The 19,891-nt window shown below is 45.7% G+C and overlaps 1 protein-coding gene across 1 annotated transcript in view; it reads left to right on the forward strand.

Annotated features, from left to right (window-relative positions):
* Nlk (nemo like kinase) overlaps window positions 1–4,552 on the forward strand; it is a 131,082-nt gene extending 126,530 nt beyond the window's left edge. Inside the window, exons 10-11 of the mRNA XM_085829772.1 lie at window positions 207–300; window positions 2,753–4,552. Coding sequence (XP_085685898.1) covers window positions 207–300; window positions 2,753–2,807 — 149 coding nt within the window. The 3' untranslated portion in view covers window positions 2,808–4,552. The remainder of the gene's footprint in view (window positions 1–206; window positions 301–2,752) is intronic.
* Window positions 4,553–19,891: the final 15,339 nt, after the last annotated feature.

The raw sequence follows: 19,891 nt of genomic DNA on the forward strand, positions 1-19,891 counted from the left end.
CTGGGGGAGTTCTTGTCTGTTTTTAGCAACACCCATCATTTTGGCTTCAGAAAAAGTAGAACTTGATTTGGACTGATAGAGGGTATGTGTGTGATTTAACTATCCCAGCAGGCCGCCGTGTTCAGACGCTGGCTCTGTTAGCTGGGAATCTACACTGCCAGCCTGCGAGTTGGCAGTGGAGTGGATGGTGTTTGTTTTCTCCACAGAAATTATCCACCAGTTCATTCTGGAACAGCAGAAAGGAAACAGAGTGCCTCTCTGCATCAACCCGCAGTCCGCTGCCTTTAAGAGCTTTATTAGGTAACTATGTGTGCATTTAGCTCTCACCACTCGGAAGTAAAGAAAGGCTGGTGTGATTTTGATATTCAGCATATTTCTGTTTTGTTTTGTTTTAATTATTCATTTTGCATGTATGTATATGTGTGGATGCTCAGAAGTCCGTTCTCTGCCTGCACCACGTGTATTCTGGGGATCAAACCTAGGTCATCAGTCAGGGTTGGTGGTTAGCACCCTTTCTTGCTGAGCCATCTTCCCTGTTTCCGCTTTCATTTCAGTTTGTTCAGTTTTTTAAATTAATACAGATTTTTAAAGTTCAACAGAAGCTGGGCATGGTATCACATGCCTGTCATCCTAGCATTTAAAAAGTGGAGGTGGGGCTGGAGAGATGGCTCCACAGGTAAGAGCACTGACTGTTCTTCCAGAGGTCCTGAGTTCAATTCCCAGCAACCACGTGGTAGCTCACAGCCATCTGTAATGAGATCTGATGCCCTCTTCTGGTGTGTCTGAAGACAGCTACAGTGTACTCATATATATATTAAATAAATCAATCTTTTTTTAAAAAAAGTAGAGGCAAGAAGGGAGTGTAAGGTTAGCGGTTAGCCTGGGCTACATAGTGAGTTTAATCCTAGGTCACATGAGACCGCATCTCAACAAACAAACAAACAAAAACGTTCAATAGGAAGTTGTTGCTGTCAGTATCTGGGGCCCAGCTCCCATGGTGAGTTTAGCAGTTAGGTTTTTCCCAGAGCATATACGGTGGTATATGTGGGGCCTTGACTGCGGCAGACAGCAGTTAGGAGTGTGATCTCGGTGCTTCCACCTGCTCGCCCTCTCGATAACACAGCAAGAACACTGACAGTGGGCTTCAGGGTTGTTATTGGTTATTTGTTTGGGTTTTCACTGGATAAACCCTAACGAGCCTTGGTTCTGAGCTCCTCCAGCCTCTGTCTCAGCACTGGCCCAGGCCCGTACTCCTCTCTGACTCCCTCTTTGCCATATGTTTGCATGTTTTGTTTTGTTTCTTTAAGACAGGGTCTCACCTTGTAGCCCAGGCTATTCTCCTTGTCCTCTTCCTGCCTCAGCTAACTGAGTAAGCCTGGATAAGTGGGAGGAACAGCCAAGGGACTGTGACTCTAACCTGGATTCTAGCAAACTTCATTCTGTTTGTCTCTCTGTTTCCCTTGTTTCTCCTTACTGGAGTCCAGTGGGGAGACAGAAACCACTTCAACAATGTGGGGAGATTTTAATAATAGGGATTGCCAGTCAAGAGAAGATGTCTAACTTCTAAAGAGCAAAAAAGTGCCCTGTAGGGGAGGGGGCCTTGCAGTAACAACTGGACAAATGTGTAACCCCTTGTGGACCAATAGGTTTAAAAACAAAAACAAAAGCCAAGCCAGAAAGTGACCTCAGAGGTCCCCTCCCTGGGGGCCTCTTTGGAGAGTGCCTGTCTCTGCAGGAGCATACAGCATGAGGTGGCAGGAAGTGTGCCCATCAGAAAGTCGTGCTGGGCTACAGAGGAACTTGAGGACAAAGATGGGCCAGAAGCAGGAAGGGAAGCTGTAGCCTGATGCTCCGGTCTGCAGTGCCCTCCTGCACTCTCTGTTGGCAAATGTGAACTTGAAGCCAGGCAGCAAAGAACCACAAGCAGATCTGACTCCATTTTCTTGTTGAAGGACAGCCGACTCCTTATCTGTCTCCCTTTGCTTTCCCCACAGCGAGATAGGTAGGGCCTTCCCTGTGTTGAGTCTGCTGTGGGACCAAGCTGTCTATGAGATTAGTAAGAGCAGTTGTCTTCCTTTTCTTCCGTTTTCTTCATGTAGAAAGATGTTGTTAACTTGCATTTTGACTTCTCTGGTTTAAATTACTTCAGTGTTTCCCAGAACACTCAGTGATCCAGATGATGTGTTTAGCGCCTTCCTTCCAGGCGCTGGTCATTGTTCTCCCGGGCCTGGGAGGGGAGTGGTTGCCATCCCTTTCTAACTAGCAACCCTAGACCCTACCAGATCTGTGGTAACAGTTGCTGGACCCTGGCTCATACTGCACCAGTACTGCTCACACGGCCCCTTCAGATAGGTCCCCACTCACCAACACTAGTTTGAGGGGCTGTTTCTTAAGGGCATTTTCTGATTGAATACGAGAACCCTTATTTATAACAGCTCCGAATCACTCTACATCATGAAGTAGGCTCCATGGATGGCACTGTACATATATTACCTCAGTTATTTTCCACACCACTCTGAGGTAGGCCACAGGAGCCTTCCCACTCCCACTCAATATCGTGGCCCTCTCCCATCCCTGTGTAAGCCACTGAAGCTCACTGCCTCGCTCAGGGTAACAGGTCCCTAAGTGAACGGTTTGCAACCAACTCAGTGTAGATACAGAAGCACAGAAATGCTCTGCACTAAGCGGGGAGGGTTGCAGGTGGTAGTGGAGTGCCCTGTCGCACTGACTCCCAGTCTCCCTTGCCTTCCAGTTCCACCGTCGCTCAGCCGTCTGAGATGCCGCCATCTCCTCTGGTGTGGGAGTGACTGTGGAAGACACTGTACTACTGAAGATGTAATGTAGCTTTCACTGGAGTCTGGGATTTGCAATTCTGGAGGGTTAATCATGCTTGTACTGTAATTTTACTAATGAAGTTTTAAATTAACAACCACTACTTGTATGATATGAATAATATTTAGAAATGTTACTAGACTTTTAATCTTGTAAAGTGGTTGTGCTTTTAGAAGAAAAAAAAATATTTTACCCAGAGTTGCACATGGTTAAAGAATTCAGTGCAGCTGTTACGGCTCACCTCAGAACAAATGAAAATTGAACCAAATTTGGGCATTTGGGGTTTATGTTTTTATTTTATTATTATTATTTTTTAATGAAGTAAGATTGTTCACATGTATACACTCAGACACAGAGGACAGTCATACATTTTGATATTTGAGCCATTCCTAAAGATTAAGGGTTTTCTAAAACTAAAGAATCTAGAAAGCTTGCCAGTGACCAATCATGGAGCCTTGTGAGCTGACTGTGGCTGCGCCTGGGGCATGGGCAGGAGGGGCCACCTAATGATGAAGCCTGTGATTGGCTTCTCATTAGAGCCGTGCTGGTGGTGTGTGCTGTTTAACCTCCAATGCTGTGCGTAGAGAGAATGAGTTTGTGGCTAGGAGAAACTAACCCTCTGTTTCCCTTACCCGGTATAAATATATATATACATATATATATTTAATCTATTTTTATTAGAAGTTTTTCTGCTCTTTCTTACATAAAAAAAAAAAGACCCAAGCATGCATCTTTCATGTATGTAAATAATTCATTTCTGGGCTAATTTCAAAAGAATCCCAACACTGCTGTATAGAGAACTAGCTTGCACATTTTAGGTCTGTGAAATTCTGTGAGACTTTTCCTGCACTGGACAGTGAAAAATAATAAATAAAAGACAAAAAGAAATTAAAAAAAAAAAATTACAGCCACAAAGGCACATAGGGAATCATGTCAAATGTGTTTGTGTCCTTAGGCAAAGCTGTGGGAGTCTTGAGATGTCACAGTAGTAAATAACTTATTACTTTTTTGACAAATTCTTTTTCCTGCTGGAACACTGAACTCTGTGCATATGTAAATATGAGCACCAATCGAAGGCCTCTACCTCCTGGAGTTACACAGCTCGGCTTGTTACCTCCACACGCTGATGATGACTCTTTTGGTTTTTTTTAAGTTCAATGTGGAGACTTGAAACTTGAATGTCCCTTCCAACTTTTATATTAAAAATAAAAAGACAAGAAAATTGAAGAGCGTTTTTCACCTGTACGAGGAGTACTAACGGATCGTCTTAAAACTGGTCTAGGAAAAAGCTTGGTGTGTGTGTGTGTTACGGACAATTAACTGTTAAAGTTACTGTAAGTTATCTGTATTTAGCAGAGTATTTTCATCTTGAGTGATCTGAGCTGAATTTGAAGACTATTAAGTTATATTTGGAAGTTTTAACTTCAATGAAGTAATTATTTGCTGTGAAAGAAACAAACATTGAATTACTAAACAAAGATGGTGCAATATCTTTGTTGTCGTTGTTGTTGTTGTTGTTTTTTATGAGGCTCCCGAGAAGCTCCCCACCCGAAGCATTTCAATTCACTTGAATGAGTATCAAAAGAGCCCGAGAAGACACTGGTATGAAAGGTACAATCTCAGAGGTTGGTCAGTTACCGTGGCACACTTTCTGGTCACTTTGTACAATGTAGATTTGAAGTACAGTGGTGAGAACATTAAACGTGACATTTGAAAATGATACGTCGCTGTCTTATTTCCACTCCTCCCATGGCTTGCTCTTCAGTACAGCTTCTGTCCTGTCCTGACTTTGCAAAGTCTGGAGACACATGCTGATGTTTCTACTCTTATCTTTGAGGAAATTACTTGTTTGTTTTTAATTCTTCCCAGGAAGTTAAGATTGCCAGGAATGTGTCAGAAGCTCTGTTAACTGGCATCAGAGGCAGTTGATCTAAATATATCCAGTGGGACATCTTGTTCTCATGTGGGATCTAACCCTAATATATGGGATTATTCAAAGAGAGTAAATAAAGTAGGTTGCTGTGGCTAAAGCAGGCTAGATGAGTCATGTGACCCTCCCTCCCTCTTTCTGCTTCCCCACCCTAGAAGCCCTAGCTGCTTCAGCTGAGGAGGAAGTCAGGAACTTGTTGCAGTGTAATTCAGACCAGAAACTACACCGCCTAACTTCTTGTCCTGAGCTTGGACAAAATAATATTATATTGTTCTTTTTGCCCATGTTGGCCTTGAGCTCAGTACACAACCAAGGATTGCTTTATAATGGGGATGCAATCCACGATTTTGTACATACTTAAAAACTGACAAGTGAGCTATACTCCCAGATCATGCTGTTATGCACTCTTGAATCTGCAAGTGGTATTTGCGTCCCTCTTTTATTGCGCTACTGAGGCTCAAACTTATAGTAGTGCATCCTCATCCATTTTGAGACTGGGCCGTGTTCCTAGCCTAGCCTTGAATTTAGGACCTTCCTGCCTCGGCTTTCCCAGTAGATTGGATTAAAGACTTGGGCAGCCAGGCCCAGCTCCAACAAAACAACTGGGTTTATTTCCTCCAGATATGGGAAAGTTGACTGTTCATATTTTGTTGCTAGTTTGGTATTTTGTTTTGGTTTGAGATCAGCCCTCTCTGGCCCACTTGAAATTCACCACTTAGACCAGCCTTGGCCTGAGCATGCCTCTGCCTCCAGTGTTGAGAGAACTGGCATGAACCACTGTGCACAGCTACACAAGAGCATTCTAAAGTGCACATTTAACTTTGAAACTAAAGCTTTTCACAGATACATAGAGGGCGAGACCAAGTTGATCTCTTTGTACTGGGACCTGCTTCTTGATCCGAGGGAGCTGTGCTTTGGGTGTTTGTCTAACATAACTGGGAATTGCTAAGGCTTTGAGAAGCATGAGAGTGGACAGGTGAGTCAGCTCCTTAATCAGCTGCACTTACTGGCAGGTTAAGACCCTGGAGATGATCTCTCGTTTGGAGTGGGTTTTCTTGTTTTGTTTTTGGTTTGGTTTGGGTTTTTTTTTTTTTTTTTTTAGTATATCAGTCAAAATATTGCTTTTATACTAAAAATATCAGGGGCTACAAATGGTTTAGTGGTTAAGAGCATCTCTTAAGAAGATCAGAGTTCAATTCCTAGGTCCCACATGGGGCAATTCAAATACCTGTAACTCCAGGACTCGGTGGGGATCAGACCGTTCTAATCTCAATGGGCACCTGCACTTACATGCACAGACCTACCCACACACCCAGATCTAAAAATAATAAATCCCTGGGGCTGGAGAGATGGCTCAGTGGTTAGGAATGCTTGCTGGTAAAGAGGACCTAAGTCTGATTCCTGGCACCCACATGATAGTTCACAATCATCCATAACTCCAGTTCCGAGGATCCAGTGCCCTTATCTGCCTCCCAACGCCACTAGGCATTCACACACAAAGGGCACACACATATATGCAGGCAAAATACCCATACACATTAAATAAAAATAAACCAATCTTTAAATTTAGAAAAGGTGGGGGGGGGGGTGCTAGCTGTGCATATACTTTTAATCCCAGCACTTGGGAGGCAGAGGCAGGTGGATTTCTGAATTCGAGGCCAGCCTGATCTACAAAGTGAGTTCCAGGACAGCCAGGGCTATACAGAGAAACCCTGTCTTGAACCCCCCCCCCAAAAAAAAAAAGCGTGGGTACAACAGAGGCCTGTCCTTGTGGCTCAATGGTAGAGTGCTTGCTTAGCAGGTAGAAGGCCATAGGTTAGATGCCCAGCAATGTAGACAAGAACTGGAAGCAAGCCAGGGGTGGTGGCCTACACCTTTAATCCCAGTACTTGTGAAACAGAGGCCGGCAGATCTCTTTAGTTCAAGGCCAGCATGATCTACAGAGCAAGTTCCAAGACAATCAGAGCTACACAGAGAAACACTGGGGGGGGGGGGGGGGGGAGAGAACAAGGAAAGTGGTGAAAACAAACTGCATAGGACAGTATAATGGTATAATGGCTGATGGGAGGGTAGGGTAAGTTACAGCAAGCAGCACATTGATCTTTTGAGTATTTTGAGACTGGGTCTTATTATGTAGCCCTGGCTAACCTGGAGCTCAATGTAGGCCAGGCTGGCCTCAAACCCACACCACCTGTCTCTGTCTCTCAAATGCTGGAATTAGAGGCATGTGCCACCACACCTGACCTATGACAGCATTTTTTTTTTACTAGTTTTAATGTGTATGCACACAAGTGGAGGTCAGAGGAGCACCTGCAGGAATCTGTTCCCTCCTTCTACTGTGTGAGTCCTGGACATCATGTTCTGATGTCACATTCAGTGTCACATGCCTTTACCCATTGAGCCATCTCGCTGGTCCTTATTTTATCTCATTTTAAAGATAGATTTATTTTATGTATGCCAGTGTTCTGCATATATGCTTGCGCACCACGTGTGTCTGGTTCTCCCACGGAGGTCAGAAGAGGGCATTAGATGCCCTTGGAAGTGAAATTGCAGATGACTGTGAGCCACCATATTGAGGCTGGGATCCAAACCCAGAGTACCAGTGCTCTTACCAGCCGAGATGTTCCTCCAGCACCTTCTCCTCTGCACTTATTTATCTTTTTGTAATAGAGCCTCACATATCCCAGGCAGCCTTGTGCTGCTGCTGCTCCTCCTCCTCCTCCACTTCCCAAGTCCTGGGCTTATAGGCATGCACCCCTGTGCTTACATCAGCATTTCAACTAGGACACAGCCCTGAAGACAAAGAAGATTCTACAGAAGCGCTGCTTAAATCTATCTTAAAGTCTGAGAAGTGATTTTGTGTGTGTGTGTGTGTGTGTGTGTGTGTGTGTGTGAACATAAAATGAAGTTTGACTTTCTCCAACAGAAGGAAAATCTGTTTTGATTGCCTGCTTGGCCACTGAAGATTTTACAGTTTATCTGGTATACATTTTCCATAATTATAAATAGCCTGAATCTGTAGCCTCAAAGTTCTAGCAATATATATTTAAAGTAAAAGATTAAAACATGTCGAAAAAAATGTTACACCAGTGTTGGCAAGGATATGGAGAAGTTGGAAGCCCAGGGCATGGCTGATGGGAATGTAAGCGGTGCAGAGTTTGAGAAGCAGTATGTTGGTTCCTCCAGAAACGAAGTAAGCACGGGGCTTATCTCTGGCTTCATCACTGTAAGAATTAAGGCTAGAGAGGTGGCTCTGCTTAAGAACTACTGCTGCTCTCACAGGGGACCTGAGTTCAATTCTCAGCACCCACGTCAGTCAACTCACACTACCAGTAACCCAGCTCCAAAGGGATCCAACACTCCTAAACTCCCAGGGTACCCGCACACGGACACACACACACACACACCTACACTACACATAGTGAAAACTGATAAATCCTTTTAAAAAAGAAAACAGTGACTCTAATATGTGCACTCCTGTGTTCATAACATTACCTACAGTGACAGAAAGGTGGAAACCCACGGGTCCCTCCAGGAATAGGCTACAGTATATCCATATAAAGGAGTATTATTCAGGCTTAAAGTGGAAAAAAATTCTGTTAGGTGATGAAGTGGCTGAACCAGACTTGACACTAAGTGAAATAAGCTATAGTATGAGTTCAGGACCAGGGTGGGCTAGAAGACCTTGTCCCCAAAACACAAAACAAAATCTTTAGTGAAGAAAAGGAGGAATAAAGATCTACAGCCCATATAATGAGACTTGGATGAGTCAGGGTGGCGCCTGTCATTCTGCTTGGGAAGCTGACACAGGAGACTGAACTGGTGGCAGTTTGAACATGGACATTTTCCCCACCCCCACCCCACCTCTCTCTCTCTCTCTCTCTCTCTCACACACACACACACACACACACACACACAGTGTTAAGGATTACATTCAGGGCTTCCCAGGTGTTAGGCAAGAACTCAAGCATCGAACCGCCTCTCTAGCCCTCCTCCCAGCCTTTAAATGTGATGGATGTTTTGTCTGCATGCATGCATGCATGCCTGTGTACCACTTTCATGCCCAGTGCCTACAGAGGTCAGAGGAGGACGTTGCATTCTTTGGAGCTAGAGTTCCAGACTGTTGTGAGCTGACGCAGTGCTGGGTCTTGCAGAGGACCATAAGCCAGGTCCTCTGCAAAAGCAGTCTGTCCTCTTAACCACTGAACTGTCTCTCCAACCTCACCCTTTCTTCTTTTTCAGTTGTCTGAGGCAGGATTTTACTATGTAGACCAGTTTGGCCTGGAACTGGCAGTCCACCTGCCTCTGCTGCCCTCCTGAGTGCTGCTGTTCGAGGTGAGCACCACCACACCTGGCTCCTATTCCTGAGCTCTTTCTCCTGTCTTTCCCGTCTGGTGGGAAGAATGGCTTCCAGGGATTGAACTAGGTCATCGGGGTTGCATGCAGACACTTAACCTGGTGAGCGCTCTCTCCAGCCTGTGTTAGCCCAAGATGTTAAGAAATTTAACAAATGATATGTCACCTGAGTACCTTCTCTCTTCAGATTCTCCAGTTATCCTCCAGATTTTACTGTGCGGTGTTTCCTCCCTTTCGGGATCAGGGGCGTTTTCCTTATATTGGTTTTCTTTTTAATGCTGGTAGAAAAGGCAGAGAGTAGGGCTGGAGAGATGAAGGCTCAGCTCTTTCGGCGAAGTCCTTAATTCAATCCTCAGCACCCACATGGCAGCTACAACCATCTGTAACTAGTCCAATGGAATCCAGTGCCACCTTCTGGTGTGCAGACATGTATGCAGACAAAATACCCATACATACATAAATGAATAAACAAATCTTTTTTAAAAAGAAGACAAAGGAGGAGGGAGGAGAGCAGGCAGAGCCAGCTGTCATGGGAGAAGATTTATGTAATCAGTTTGTTTCCTCAGATTTAGGTACCTGTTAAACATTTAGAGAAACTATCAGCCTCCTTGGGGATGTGCACAGCCTGTTCCCTACATGGGTTACCCTAAGAGACCTTGGAGACAATTTTCTGGTAGCTATTCATGTCTGATCTCAGTGTTTTCCCCAGGCTAGGCTCCACGGGTATGTCAGGTGCCTTTGGAAGGCACCAGGGCACAGTGGCCAACGCATCATGTATATCCACAGCAAACTACAGGAGAAGGAACTTGTGGTCGAAGTCCTGCATGTAGCCGAGTTCAAGTTCCTTGACCACTAGAAGACCCAGATCTCAAAGAAATGGAGCTTCCTCGTGTTTAAGGCAGGTGAATTTAAAGACACAGTAGCTAATGGCTGTGGAATGAAATAAATTCCCAGTTGTGGGCCCCTGGATAAGTGGCAGTTCCTCCACTCCTGAAGGCTTCACTGCCTTGTCCAAACCCTCTAAGTCATGTTCAGTAATAAATCCCACATCTTTCTTCCTGTGTGTGTGTGTGTATACACGTGTGCGCCTGTGATGATCTTTTATAAGGTAATATGAGTGGCCTGTTCCTATTCCATCCCATAGGGAGACACAAACAGCTCGTCTTATTTTGGGGGATAAATGGTATGATTATGTGATCAGCATTGCATTGATTACCAGAGATCTCCACTCTCCCAGAGCCCTGTAGTAACTAACCTGTGGAGAGTTTTGTTTTGGCTTTTCTGAAGCAGTGGCTCACATGTCCAGGCTGGACTTAAACTTGCTGTGCAATGGAATCTGTCTCTGAACTGGTGAACTTCCTGCCTCTACCTTCCAAGATTAGGATTACAGATGTGAGTACCAAACCCACATAAAGAAAAGAATGTGAGATCACATCTTACTCTTCAGCAAATGACATACAGTGGCATCTATTGATAGTCTTTGCCACATTATTTGCTACTAGTTGGGGAATAATCTATTAATGTCATTCATTCTGCACACCTTTTTTTCTAAGACTCTAGCAAATTCAGACACAGTGAGAGTCACCTCGATTTCTGCATGGCAAACCTCCCATACCAGGAGCTTGCGGGCTGCTACCATGCAGGTAGTCTGGACTTCCGCGCCCCCTAGTGGCAAAGTGTGGGCAAGTATCTAAATAAACGGAGGGAATGGGACTAGATGCTATTATGTGCTGTGTTGCCAATTCCAGGCCAGGCCTTAGAACTCTCTGTGCTTTCTTTTTTCTTAACCTCGTGGCCACTTGGGTTTGGCCCTGAAGAGCACATGGCTACCATAGGTGAAGTTGACCACTGTTTTGATCAAGCTTAATGAGAACTTGACCATATTTACTCACTAGCTGCTCTGTGCCTGCATTCACACAGGGCAGAAGAGTAGCTTAGATAGAGGCTGTCCAGCAAAGCCTGCTTAATTTCTGGATGTTTACAGAAGTTAATGGGGACAGTGGTGTGGCTAGGTGGGTGACAATGCCCACCACCCAGCCTGACAATCTGAGTTGGAGCCCTGGGATCCACAGAGTGGAAGAAAGCATTGGCACACACACACACACACAAAGTGAATATATAAAAGCTGGGCGTGGTGGTGCATGCAGAGTCCTGAGAATCTCCATGTCCACTGCACATGCTCTCTGATGAGGTCTGAGAGCCGCACTGATCCATGGGTAGAGATACAATCAGAAGGCAGTGTGATGCTGTGTCTATTTAGCAGAACAATAGAACTAGATTCACCATTAGGGCCCCTGAGCTCCCCAACCATATTTCTTGGTTAAATTTACAGTAACCGGCATGTGCTTCTTCCTGTGGAGCAGGCCTTAAATCTAATCAGAAAGTGGCTGGTTACCCCGGGCATGCATGACACTCTTGTATCCGTTGACGTACCTTGCCACACTGGTCGTTATTGCAGCTCACAGGGCTCACGGCTGGGTGAGAGGGTTAATGACGACCCACCTTCACTCCCTTTGCAGCCTGCCTATCACCTGGTAATATGACAGCTAGCCAGTGAGGACGATGCATCCTGGTCAGTAACAGCTTGATTTCTCCATATCTATGGCCAAAGTGTGTGGTGTCTTCAGCAATAGTCTTACCATCAAGTTCTGATAGGCTACCAAGAACAGTGGGAATAGCCTATATTGTTTGGGGTTGGTCTCAGGACACCCCTGAAGGTATACCTCAAGGGAAGGCATCCCACACTGGCAATGGGCTTTTTTTTGTTTGCTTTTTTGTTTTGTTTGTTTTTTTGTTTTTTTGAGACAGGGTTTCTCTGTGTACCCTGGCTGTCCTGGAACTCACTTTGTAGACCAGGCTGGCCTCGAACTCAGAAATCTGCCTGCCTCTGCCTCCCAAGTGCTGGGATTAAAGGCGTGCGCCACCACGCCCGATGGCAATGGGCTTTTTATTTGGCAACCTATGGCTTCTTATCCCCTGTGTAGACTCCAATTAAACTCTTTCATGATGGTGTGATATTGTTGTTTTGCATTGTTGTTTGTTTGTTTGTTTGTTTTGAGGCAGAGTCTTACTTTGTAGTTCTGGCTGGCCTGGAATTCACTAAGTAGACCAGGTTGCTCTCACAGAGATCTGCCTGCCTTTGCCTCCCAAGTGGTGGGATTAAAAGCATATGGCACCATACCATGTCTAATATATATGTGCTTATATATTTTAAGAAGCTTATGGGCTGGAGAGATGGCTCAGCAGTTAAGAGCACTGATTGCTCTTCTGAAGGTCCTGAGTTCAAATCCCAGCAACCACGTTGTGGCTCACAACCATCCATAATGAGATCTGATGCCCTCTTCTGGGGTGTCTGAAGACAGCTACAGTGTACTTGCATATAATAAATAAATAAATCTTTAAAAAAACAAGGTTATGCCAGGCGGTTGTGGCACATGCCTTTAATACCAGCACTTGGGTGGATTTCTGAGTTCGAGGCCAGCCTGGTCTACAGAGTGAGTTCCTGGACAGCCAGGGCTATACAGAGAAACTCTGTCTCAAAAAAAAAAAAAAAAAAAAAACCAACAACAACAACAAAAAGTTTATAAAATAGTAGGCTTCCATGTGTCTTTTTCAAACATCCTTAGTGCTAGTTATCTCTCTCCCAATCACCTCCTCTGCACCTCTGCACTACCCTTCCATTTCCCTCCCCAGTGAAACTTCCCTCTCCATTATTCTCCCCTCCCCAACCATATCACCTTTAAGCTCAGTTATCTTGAGGACGGGTGGCTGAAATACTGGAAGAGCCAGAGGTTGGGGTAGACCAGAGAGAATCTATCTTCTGGTTATGACAAGACTTCTGCACTCTTGAACTCACAGCAGCTGTAGTTCCTGTACATGATCAAGTCAGTCAATACCCAGCATGGAGTGGGAAGTGACTCGAGGCCCCATCCCTCACTGAGGAGCCATTGACAGCTGGTGGCTTCTGGGAGAATGAAAGCCAGGTTTCTATAATAGTGACTTCCTGGTTGGTGTGAATGCACACACACAAATACACTCCACACAGCACAAATTAGAACCAGTGGGCTATAAAAAGGGGGCCATGAAGCAGGGAGGGAGTAGGGCAGATTGACTGTAAAGGAATAGGCTCCTAAGTTAACCTCCACCACCATACTTGAAGTGCATGTACCTTGAAAATGCCTAGCAAGGTTGTGGGAGCACACACTTCAAATCCCAGCACCAGAGAGGCAGGGGCAGAGGTAGATGGGTCTGAGTTCAAGGCCAAGCTGGTCTACAGAGTAAGTTCCAGGACAGCCAGGGCTACACTGAGAAACCCTCTCTCGAACCTCCCCCCATACACACCCCAAAAAGAAAGAAAATGTCTAATGCTGGAAACTGGGTGTGTCAATACCCATCTCTAATCCAAGTACTCAGAAGGCAGCAGGATCCCTGTGAGTTCAAACAGCGGGTCTCTACATACTGAGTTCCAGGGCAGCCAGAGCTACACAATGGGACCCAGCGGAAAGGAAAGGAAGGGAAAGGAGAGGGGAGAAGGGGAGGGAAAGGAGAGGAAAAAGGAAAGGGAAAGGAAAGGAAAAGGAAGGGAAAGGGAAGAGGAGAGGAAGGAAAGGAGAGGAGAGGAGAGGAGAGGAAAAAGGAAAGGAAAGAGGAAAGAAAGTTGCGTTAGACAATGGAGCTCTTGTTTGGCAGTCAGAGGCCTCATCTGCCTCCCCAGGGCTGGGGCTACTAGAACTGGGATTAAAAGTACACACCACCAGGCCCTGACTAACACAACTTTCAAAACCTCGCCCAGGAGAGCTAAGAAAAGACTGGTGGTGTCATTCATAATTAGCCCCTGCAGAGCCGTGCTCTGCCCATCTGCCCACATACACTGGTCTTTGACAAGGCAGACCAGGCCCACAATCCTGGCAAAACCCTGGAGCTCCAAAGACAGTTCTAAGTCTCCCTGCCTCCCTGGAGCCAAATCCCCAGCACTGACAGGATCCTAGCATTGCTTTGATGGCAGTCCCTTAGTATTGGTGAGTGCCCGCCTGGTGGTTTCACCCTGAAGTATGAATTTGTCTGTCCGTCTGAGTCACAGAAGTGTCAAGATCTCACCGTTTCCTAAAGCACCAGAAGCTCGCAAGTCAAATCTCACCTCACACCTGCATTCCTTCTCAGTGACGATAGGGGACAATCTGCATATGGCAGAGGAGGGACTTTGCCCCTTCACACAGCCTGGTTTTAAAGAACCTAACGTCCAGTGAAAATATCCCCAGGGGCATGTACAATGTGGAAAAGGACAAGCTCTCAGGGCCAGAGTATCACAGGCAGTCACGGTGCAGTGCCATCAAAGAGAGGCAAAACAAAGGTGACCATCAACTAAGCCTTAAAACACGCAGGGTGTCATAGGCAGGCTGGATGTGGTAAGGAGGGTGGTGTGGGTTAAGTGGTGAGCAAAGAGGACTTCTGTGCAGATGCTGTCAATGAGCAAAGCAGCCAACCCTAGGGCTGCTTCCCCTAACCCTTGCACGGAGGGCACTTACAATGCCAGAATTCCCTTGTCCCTTGCCACCATCAGGAGTACTGAGGGGCTAATGGTGTTTGTCTCACAAATCCCACTCCCCCGCTTTTTTAAATTAATTTATTTATTATATGTAAGTACACTGTAGCTATCTTCAGACACTCCAGAAGATGGCATTAGATTTTGTTACGAATGGCCGTGAGCCACCATGTGGTTGCTGGGATCTGAACTCAGGACCTTTGGAAGAGCAGTCGGTGCTCTTAACCGCTGAGCCCCATCTCACCAGCCCCACTGCCCCCTTTTTTAAAGGGAGAGTTGCATGTAGTTGAGAGTGGTCTTGAACCTGCCATGTAGCCAAATGAATTCCTTATCCTCCTGCCTCTGTCTCTCCTGAGTTGTGATTAGACATGTACCACCATGCTCGGCCAGCAAATACTTTTCTTCGGGAACCTTTGTTTCTGGTATATTTAGTAGAAAGAAGCAGCATTCGCACGTGGGTTCACGAGGTGTAAGGCTGTGAGTCTCCCTTGCTTCTCCACTAGCCTTCGGAAGTCCAGTATCTCGGCCATACACTCACTGACCCAGGTATTCAGAAAGCTGAAGTTTTTGTGTTGAGTCCCATGTTAGTGACAACTGGGGAGTGATGACATCACTGTACAGTGTGTGTCTATCGCAACCCTTGGGTCTACTTGAATTACTTGAATGCGCTAACTGATTCCATACAGTGGGTGAGCTGGGCTTCTGTTGTTTTGTCTCTTTTTTTTTTTTTTTTTTTAATGTAAAAGTCCTGATATTCAAATAATTTACAGAAGGCCTTAAGCACAGTCTCTTCCCAGGAAGACAGGAAGTCACTAAGCCCTGGCTTTGGGAGATGAATCCCCTCCCTATCCCCACCCCTCACGCCTTCTCCAAGACCACGTGCGCTGTAAGATGCAATGACTTCCTCAAATTAATAATTTCAGTTCTGGGGTCGGAGAGGGGGCTTGCCATTGCCATTGCACCATGCACACTGCTTTTGAAGAGGACCTGAGTTCATTTCCCAGCATCTACACTGAGCAGCTCACAGTCACCTGTAACTGTGGCTCCTGGACATGTAACATTCTCTTTTTACTTTAGTGGGCATGCACTTAAGGGACAGCCAGGACAAATAGAAAGGCCTTGTTTCGAAAATCAAACAAAAATTAAAAATCAAGACAAAAGAACTTCACTTCGGGCTTCCTAAAGGAACTGTAAACAAGACTGCAGCTGTAGAGGTTAAACTGGAGGACCTTCTACTGGAAGCACTTGGCCTTGAAATCTTTATCTACAGATAACAGACTTGGCTGGGAACATCGCAGTTACACTGACAGCTGCACACTTGCCATGCTCCCAGGGCAGATCCCTGCTGGGGCCCACAGGTTTGGAAGCCACAGTTAGGTGTTGTACAAGGTCTGCATGCCATACATTTGCATGGCACTGCCTCTCCTTAGAGCTATTCCCAGTGCTGGATGGTACAGTGTGCCAAGTCCTTTTCTGAATGTAGCTGGGTACAGTGACTCCAGCTGGCCAGGCTTCCCAGGGCCCTGGGCCTGGTCTGGAGGGGACTACAAATCTTATGAGGAAGGACACTGTCTTGACACAGGAATGGAGGAAGGCCTGAACTAAGCACCACTCACACCCTTATTAAGATCCAAGGCTAGATGTTACAACAGCATGGTACTCTTGCCTTGTTACTTCATGATCTGGACAAATTCTGAGTCTGTTTCCTAATGAGTTTTGGGCCCTCCAAGGACTTCACATTCACATGAATGGTACAGAAATGGGAAAGAGGGAAGTTGTACACATAGAACTGGAGGACTGAGCTGAGGGCAAGGAGGACAACTTTTCTTTCTTACTTCAAATAGGCTCCCCTCAGGTAGCCTAAGTCCCTCTGGTAAATGCCTTTTGTTTGTTGTTTGTTTGTTTTTAGAGAAAATATTTTGGCTGGGAGGTCGTGGTGCACACCTTCAACTTCAGCACTCAGGAGTCAGAGCCCTCACTCTATGAGTTCAAGGCCTGCCAAGGACCAGTTTCAGCTTGGAGAGGGGTTTCTGAGAGAAGGGGTGTTTGAGAGCAGCCAAAGAATAGCTCAAAGTCAACGATGGGCCCCCATTTTGAAATGGGGAAAAGCCCCTGAAAAGCTGCCACCATTGCAGGTCCTTGCACCATAGAGGGTGTAAAGTCATTAGCACAGAGGCAGACAAAACCTCTAACATTTCCAGAATGTCTTGCAGGCCCAAGCAGATCTCTGCAGGTTTTATTGGTATTTTCATAACCTAATTGTCTCAACAATATACCTGCCACCTCTTCCGAATCGCAAGCACCACTGGGACGGGGTGGCTTGTCTTCCCATTCACTTTCATTTTCAGGAACAGCAAGATTTGCCTGTAATGCCTTTGGTCAGGCGGGGCAGAGCTGATGTTGGTAACCTTAATAAAGGCGTGATTTCTACCAAACTAATCAAATTGGAGCACGTTGAATTTACCAAAGCCGAGCTAGAATGAGGCAGATCATCAACTGTTTCTGCCTTTAAGGTTTGCGTAAGGACAGCCAAGATGGCTCAGAGGGTAAGAGCACTGACTGCTCTTCCGAAGGTCCTGAGCTCAATCCACAGCAGCTATAGCAGCTACATGGTGGCTCACAACCACCTGTAATGAGATCTGATGCCCTCTTCTGGTGCATCTGAAGTCAGCTACAGTGTACTTATGTATAATAAATAAATCTTTGGGCCTGAGTGAGCGGGACCAACCAGAGAGAGTAGAGGTTCTAAAATTCAATTCCCAACAACCACATGAAGACTCACAACCTTCACATGAAGGCTACACAGCTAGTGCACCAATATACATAAAATAATAAATCTTAAAAAAAAAATTTGCTTAATCATGTTCCACAAGAAGGGAGTGCGCTCAGGGTTTTTTCACCTTCATGCTTGCAAATGTTTACCAATCTTATGCCATGTATCATGGCTCAATAGCCCTTTTCAGGGGACAATGAACTAACTTTCTGTATGAACTCCAAGAAATATTGCAAAAGCCTTGTCTGCATCTTGACACCTTTCTTACAAATGACTTCTTTCAAAAACCTTAACATACATTTCTCTGCTTATTAAATTTGCTTGGCCCAATTTTTTTTTTTTTTTTATCCAAATCTTCATTCCTTTACCCAGCTCTATCTCACACTGGGAGGTTTGAAAACACCGTAAGTGAAATCTGTCCTAAATCAAACTTGCCCAAAATATTTACCTTCCCTTGTCTCAATCCCTGTTCCTGGCACCATCCTGCCAAGGATTACCCTCAGCTCGGGGAGAGAGGTTCCTGAGAGAAGGGGTGTTTGAGAGCGGCCAAAGAACAGCTCAAAGTCAACCGTGGGGTACAAGCTGACAGCCTGTGTTCTGCTCCAGAAAGCTTTCTGAAGATCTCCAGAGAGCTCAGCTCTCTCAGACCCAGTCTTTCATTTATAGATCAATTCAGTCATTCACCCCATGTTCCCTTGTGATTATACCACCAATCAGCATTTTTTTTTTACCTTAGCCACTTGACCCCTAGGTAGGAAAAAGCAAGCACATTTGACTTAACATTGCAAAGGAATTCAGAGATCTGTCTGCCTTTGTAAGTACAGACAATAAGCTAGCTGGGTGGGATTCATCTCTGAGATCAGCACACCTGGGCTTCAATTTGCTTTGTCCCAGGCTGACCTTGAATTCAGGAATCTGCCTGCCTTTGTATCTTTCTGACAAGCTGGCTCATAGTGCAGCTGCCTCTGTTCTTTTAGGTCTGTGAAGCCCCTCATATAATTCATATCACAGCCTTATATTTTGCATAGTTTCAAATTTATATAATTTTTGATCTCATGTTTTCAGAGTTCTTTCCCACAGCCTTAGGGCTGTCCTGAAGGTCACAGCCTTACCATTTTTAGTAAGGACATGGACTCACCCTCACACTGAGTCACTCAGACTCACACTGTCATCATTGACTTTTGTAGAAAGGACATTCACCAATAACCTTGACAGGGAGAGTATTTCTCCAAAGAGCAATATGAAGTATATTTATACGAACAAGCCTCACACCCAGCAACCGTCAATACTCATGGAGGCCACATTCTGCTGGCTCTGCTCCAGGGGCAGGAAACCATGTCATACTGTCCCTTCCTAGGCCATGCAGGACTCAGCAGAGCCAGCCTGATCTACAGAGTTCCAGGACAGCCAGGATTACACAGAGAAATCCTGTCTTGAAAAACATGGGGGATGGAACACAGGGCCCCCAATGGAGGAGCTAGAGAAAGTATCCAAGGAGCTAAAGAGATCTGCAACCCTGTAGGTGCAACAACATTATGAACTAACCAGTACCCCAAAGCTCTTGACTCTAGCTGCATATGTATCAAAAGATGGCCTAGTCGGCCATCACTGGACACGTGCCCATTGGACACACAAACTTTATATGCCCCAGTACAGGGGAACGCCAGGGCCAAAAAGTGGGAATGGGTGGGTAGGGGAGTCTGGGGGAGGGTATGGGGGACTTTTGGGATATCATTGGAAATGTAATTGAGGAAAATAAATAATAAAAAAATATTTTAAAAAAACTAATGGGGAAAATAAAATAAAGAAAGGAAGGAAGGGAGAGAGAGGGAGGGAGGGAAAGAAGGAGGGATTTGGAGTATGTCTAAAAAGTTTTGGACACTGAACACTTGTCCTTTATCCCTGAGCTCCTGAGCAAGCCACCTGCAAGCAGAACTATGGTTTCAAATGGCATCTACTCAGACTTTGCCCCTGCTGTGCTGCTGGGTCTCCACCTTGCTCACTGCCCTCCTCACCCTCAGCAGTCACCTCAGAAACTGGCACCTGGCTTTGTCTAGGGCTTAGCTTACCCACAGCTGTTTGATTTCCCACATTCCTTGAAACCAGGTCACCTGCCTCCCAGCTCTCCAAGGCCACATCTGAAGGTAATGCCTGGTTCTGCCCTCACCCACCTTCCTCTGTTGTTTCCTCGGCGCACTGGGTTCTCTGGGCATTGACCACATCTCTAGAGATCCTCCCATTAGAGCATTGCATCCAGGCCTGGAAGGCAGAATATCCCGACACCAGAAATCTTACAGTACAGCCCCCAAACTCCTGGCCCACTGACATGCTCAGCAGGGCCTAAGTCATTTACCTCTCTACTTTCTCTAGTTAACAGTGCCTGTTGCCTCATCTGTCCCTGTCGTCCTTGGGTCCCACAGTCTATTACATCAACCACTTGTCCACCTTCTTCGGCTCA

This window comes from Mus caroli, unplaced genomic scaffold (genome assembly GCF_978045245.1).
Source record: "Mus caroli unplaced genomic scaffold, Mus_caroli_1 scaffold_13, whole genome shotgun sequence".
Lineage (NCBI taxonomy): Eukaryota > Metazoa > Chordata > Mammalia > Rodentia > Muridae > Mus > Mus caroli.